We start from the raw sequence: 6158 nt of genomic DNA, 5'->3' as shown, positions 1-6158 counted from the left end.
CACACACACACACACACACACACACACACACACACACACACACGGAAGTCTTGCCCGGCGCAGAATCAACAAATGCAGATCTTATTAACTTCTCCTTCTTTGTTATTAATTTTTCTGTTTGATTTCTCGCTTTCGGGGAACTATATTAAGGGACTTTTGAAGCTCATTAGCATTTCTTTTTTCCTTCCTGCTTTTTATCCGTCATTATTTCCTCCTCCTTCTCCTCCTCCTTCTCTTTCCCCTCCTTCGTCTTTACCTCATTAGTGTTTTTCTCTTCCTTCCTTTCTTCCTTTCCTTATTTTTCTTTGTTTCCTTTGGGGAGTTTTAACTATAACGTTTTAATACGAAATTCAATATACCTGTTTTTTTTATTTACTGTTTATAAGGTTTTTGGTTATTTTTCTCTCTCTTTCTTTCTCTCTTCTCTCTTTCTTCTTTCTGTGGTTCTACATTTTTGTTTTATTTTATTTAATTTTTACGAGGTTCTTCATTTTTTCTTTCTCTCTCTCTCTCTCTCTCTCTCTCTCTCTTACATAAAAATAATAATCTCAAGCATTTTTATTACGCTATTTTCACTTCATTTCACCAAACATTTATTCTGATATTAAACCGTTACTTTTATTTATACATATTTTCTACCGCTCGTATGAACACTCTTCGTTTACACTCTTTTCGGAGCAGCATCTGGTATCGCTTTTCTCAGGTAAATTTTATAATGAATACTTGCGCTAACACCTGTTGATCTTTTTCTCTCTCACCTGGGTAAACTAAAAAAAATGTGAACCAAAGAGAGAAGAATGTAAAAAATGCTGCGAAACTATGATTTTTAACTATTTTAACTCGACTACTCTAACTATTCTAAACTAGCTATCCAGATAAAGTTATAAATGATTCTGATAAACTAGGATTTTAAACTAACTACTCTAAGCTAAAATATAAAAAGCGCAGAGAAACTAAGATTTTTAAATTATTCCTACTCGACTTTTCTATCTATTCTACACTAACTCTTTTAATTAACTAAGATGCTAAACTAACTGCTCTGAACTAAAATATAAAAGGTGCAGAGAAACTAAGATTTTAAACTATTCTAGCTCGACTTCTCTAACTATTCTAAATTAGTTCTTCTGACTAAGGTGCTAAATGATTCAAAACTCACTATTCTAACTACGATTCTAAACTAACTACTCTAAACTAAAATATAAAAAGTGCAGAGAAACTAAGACTTTGAACTATTCTAACTCGACTTTTCTAACTATTCTAAACTAACTCTTCTGACTAAGGTGATAAATGATTCAAAACTCGCTATTCTAACTACGATTCTAAACTAACTACTCTGAACTAAAATATAAAAAGTGCAGAGAAACTAAGACTTTGAACTATTCTAACTCGACTTTTCTAACAATTCTAAACTAACTCTTCCAGCTAAAGTTCTAAATGATTCTAAACTCATTATTCTAATTAACTAAGATTCTAAACTAACTACTCTGAACTAAAATATATAAGGTGCTAGGAAACTAAGATTTTTAATTATTCTAACTCAACTTTTCTGACTATTCTAAACTAACTCTTCTGACTAAGGTGCTAAATGATTCAAAACTCACTATTCAAACTAAGATTCTAAACTAACTACTCTGAACTAAAATATATAAGATGCTAGACAACTAAGATTTTTAACTATTTAACTCAACTTCTCTAACTATTCTAAACTAGCTACCCAAATATAGTTCTAAATTATCCTAAACTCACTATTCTAATTAACTAAGATTCTTAACTAACTATTTTAAACTAGCTATCCAAGTAAGGTTTTAAATTATCCTAAACTCACTATTCTAATTAACTAAGATTCTTAACTAACTATTCTAAACTAGCTATCCAAGTAAGGTTTTAAATTATCCTAAACACACTATTCTAATTAACTAAGATTCTAAACTATTCTAAACTAGCTATCCAAGTAAGGTTTTAAATTATCCTAAACACACTATTCTAATTAACTGAGATTCTAAACTCTTCTAAACTAGCTATCCAAGTAAGGTTCTAAATGATCCTAAACTCACTATTCTAATTAACTGAGATTCTAAACTCTTCTAAACTAGCTATCCAAGTAAGGTTCTAAATGATCCTAAACTCATTATTCTAATTAACTGAGATTCTAAACTCTTCTAGACTAGCTATCCAGGTAAGATTCTAAATTATCCTAAACTCACTATTCTAATTAACTAAGATTCTAAACTAACTCTTCTAAACTAGCTATCCAAGTAAGGTTCAAAATCATCCTAAACTCACTATTCTAATAAACTAATATTCTAAACTATCTACTCTAAATTAAGATCATGAAAGTAAAAGTATTCTCATTCTCACACACATTTTAAACTTTTTTCTCTCCTGCTCAAGCTACAAAAATATATTAAAAAAACAGGAGAAAAATATAAAACGTGTAACGAAACCAAGAATCTTAAAGTGAAATAATCCTTGCTCTCGCCCTCTCGCCTTTTTCGCGCCAAGCTAGAGTAAAAATAACCTGACAGAAGCTGAGAATATGTTAAAATGTGATGAAACGAAAATTATGAAAAGTAAAAGAATCCTCGCTCACCTTTTTCACCCAAAGGTGCGAAAAGAAACATGAAAAAATTAGTTTACGAAAGGTGTGAAAAAACAGTATAATCTTACCTGTCCTTAACACCTGTTCCATCTTTGTCTCCTCTGCAACAAACAGAGAAAACGAATCTATCAAAGGACGTAAAAGAGTTTAATAAGAGGATTTGTACCTTTCCCTACCTTCAAAAGATCGAGTACCTTCACCTGCCCCCAAATACCTGTGATTTATGACCTATCTACCTTTCCTCAAATTACTTTGTCTAACACCTGTCTACCATCTCACTTTCACTTGCCCAAAATATCTTCAATCTAACACCTGAACCTTTTTTTCCTCCCCTGCTGAAGAAGACCCTTTGTAGCTTCTTCAATATACCTGGAAGCTATCACCAACCTACCTTTCCTCTCGTTTTTTAATGTTGTTTTTCGTTTATTTGCATTGATTCTTTACTTTTTTTACCCATCTTTCTCACTCTGTCTTTGTGTATATGTCTGACTGTCTATTTATGTATCTGCCTGCCTGTCTGTCTGTCTCTCCTTATATCTTATCTTATTTTTATTTTTATTAGTTCCTTCCTTCATTTCTTCCTTTCCTTCTGTCAGTCTCTCTCTGTCTGTCTTTTTTCTCGTTATGGTATTCTTTTGATTCTTTTTATAGGAGCAGCGAGTTAGCGAGCTTTTTTTATTATTGTTTCCTTTTTGTGTGCCCTTGAGCTGTCTCCTTTGTTGCAGAAAAAAGAAGCCAATTAACACTTTCACCTACTAACACCTGTCTACCTTTTCGTACCTGCAGAAGATCGTGCAGGAGATGAATCGGCTGGGCATGATGGTGGACCTGTCGCACGTGTCCACGCAGACCATGAAGGACACGCTAGCGGCCACTAAAGCGCCGATCATCTTCTCCCACTCCTGCTCCCGCGCGCTCTGCAACAACCCCAGGAACGTGCCGGACGATGTGCTCAGACAGGTGGTGAGTGTTCTTGGTGTTGCGGGTTGTAGTGTTGGTGGTGATTTTGTTGTTATGGTTAAAATGATGAATGATGAAAGGTGGTGAAGGAACACGGGCTAGGGAACGAGTGTTTACTCCTGACTAGTTTCGCCTAAGTGGGCTTCTTCAGAGGAATGTCTAAACAGTTGTGGTTAAAGTTTTTCGTGTCATTTTTTTTTTTTTGTTAGTAGTTACCTCTTAAAATTTTTGAAGACTGGTATTTTATTGTTTATTATTACCTTTCGTGTTTTTGTGTTTTTTTTTCTCGTTTTTTTTATATTGTTTTTCGTTTATTTGCTTTGATTGTTTGTCTTTCTCACTCTCTGTCTGTCTTTGTGTGTGTGTCTGACTGTCTGTTTATGTATCTGCCTGTCTGTCTGTCTCTCCTTATGTTTTACCTTAGTTTTATTTTGATTAGTTATTTCATTTCTTTCCTTCTGTCAGTTTCTCTCTCTCTCCTTCTCTCTTTCTCGGTATGCCTCTGTCTGTCTATTTATCTGTCTGTTTTCTGTCTTGTCTGTCTGTCTGTCTGTCTTTCTCTTTCTTCTTTAATGTTTCCTCATTCTTTCCTCACTTTCCTCCACGCTTTCTCTCTCTTCCTTTTCCTCCTTCTTCGCATACTTCGACTCTCACTAACATTCTCTCTCTCTCTCTCATATATCATCTTTTTTGTCTTTTTTAATCCATTTTTCTCTTTTTCTCTTTTATTATCCTTTTTTCTTTTCCTTTCTGCTGCTCATGCTGTATAACTTTTATTTTTCTTTATCAATTTTTATTTTATTTTATCCTCTAAACCTCACCTTCTTTTCTTATTCCTTCTCCTACTATATATTTTAGTTATTTTTTTTTTTATTCTTGTCTATTTTTTCTCGTTATTTTTTTTTTTTTTGCTATTTATTTTGGTTCTTTTCTTTCTTACTCTTTGCTTCCCTTCACTTTTTTTTCTTCCTTCCAATCTTCTCCTTTCATGAAGTTCTCTTGTTTTCCACTTTTTCTTCATTGCTCCAAACTTTTCCACTTTTCTTCCACCTCCCCATTCATGACTCCCTCCCACTTCCCTTTTTGTTTGCCCTTTTTTTTCATTTTCTTCCTATTTCTGTTTTTTTTTTTGGCTGACTTTTCTTAGAACTTTCCCCTCCATTTTTCTGCTTTCCCATTCACGGCTTACTTCGTCTCTCTCTCTCTCTCTCTCTCTCTCTCTAATACACACACACACACACACACACACACACACACACACACACACACACAAAAGGGTCGAGGTTTCTGCATGAATCTCGTAACGCTTGTTGGAGGTAGTTTGCTTTTCTGAGAAGAGAGAGAGAGAGAGAGGGAGTGGGAGAGGGAGAGGGAGAGGGGGAGAGGGGGAGAGGGAGAGGTTATGTTGTGAGAAAAGGGTGAAAGTTACGGAGAAAATGAGGGGGAGGAAAGGAGAGAGGGAAGGAGGGAGGGAGGGGAGGGAGAAAAGGTCTGTGTGAAAGGAGGGAAGTTGAGTAGAGAAAATGAGGAGGAGGAGGAGGAGGGATTGAGGTAGGGAGGGAGGGAAGGTAGGGATATGTGCAAGAGGAAGGATTGAGGTCAGCTAGAAGACGAGTAGGAGGAGGAGGGAGTGAGAGAATGTATGAGAGGAAGACTGAAAGTTATGGATGTAGGGAAGGAAGAGAGAGAGAGAGAGAGAGAGAGAGAGAGAGAGAGAGAGAGAGAGAGAGAGAGAGAGAGAGAGAGAGAGAGAGAGAGATAGAGAGAGAGAGAGAGAGGAGGTGATCAAGGGAGAGAGGGAGGGAGGGAGAGAGAGAGAGGGAGAGAAGGGAGGGAGAGATTGTGATGGAAAGTGTAGGTATAGATAAAAGGAAAGATGAAGGGCTTGAGAGAGAGAGAGAGAGAGAGAGAGAGAGAGAGAGAGAGAGAGAGAGAGAGAGAGAGAGAGAGAGAGAGAGAGAGAGAGAGAGAGAGAGAGAGAGAGAGAGAGAGAGAGAATTCCAACAGTATTTATATTTTCCTCTCTTTCTCATAATTATTCCTCTTCTCATTAATTATCTTCCCACAATTATTTTTCCGCTCTGTAATTCTCACTAACCAATATTTTTCTTTTTCTTTTTTTCCTGCACTGTTTCATTTTTTATCACGTATTTTATCTATCTTTGTTTCCGGATCCGTTTTAATATATTTTTCTAAGTAAATTTATGCCTCTCTCTTCTATCTTACTTTTTCGCTTCATGATTTCTCTGTTAATTTTCTTACGCAACGATTATGAATTTTCTGTGAGCATTTATTTTTTCTTCCATTTATTTTAAGGAACGGATAATTTCTCCACTTTGTTCATTTATTTTTTTTCAAATAACTATTAATACTCTCTCTTTCCACATAACGCTTAACATTTCTCTCTTTCCATCTATATTTCCCTCACGTATAAATATCTTTACTACTTTTTTTGTTATTTTCATGTAAAGTAATTTTTCACATAGATTATTTTGTCTCCTCTATTTTCTCACATGACAATTAAATCTTTGTCTTCCTATTTCATCATATTCCGTAACAAATTTTCTCTCGTTATCTCTATATACTTCCCACTTAACTC

The 6158-nt window shown here is 35.1% G+C and overlaps 1 protein-coding gene across 1 annotated transcript in view; it reads left to right on the top strand.

Annotated features, from left to right (window-relative positions):
- The window catches only part of LOC126985616 (dipeptidase 1-like), a 130931-nt gene that overhangs the window by 87169 nt on the left and 37604 nt on the right, over positions 1 to 6158 (top strand). The window contains exon 8 of the mRNA XM_050840772.1: positions 3386 to 3562. Within this exon, the coding sequence (XP_050696729.1) occupies positions 3386 to 3562 (177 nt within the window). The remainder of the gene's footprint in view (positions 1 to 3385; positions 3563 to 6158) is intronic.

Source organism: Eriocheir sinensis, chromosome 60 (assembly GCF_024679095.1).
Source record: "Eriocheir sinensis breed Jianghai 21 chromosome 60, ASM2467909v1, whole genome shotgun sequence".
NCBI lineage: Eukaryota > Metazoa > Arthropoda > Malacostraca > Decapoda > Varunidae > Eriocheir > Eriocheir sinensis.
This window is presented reverse-complemented; position numbering and strand designations above follow the sequence as displayed.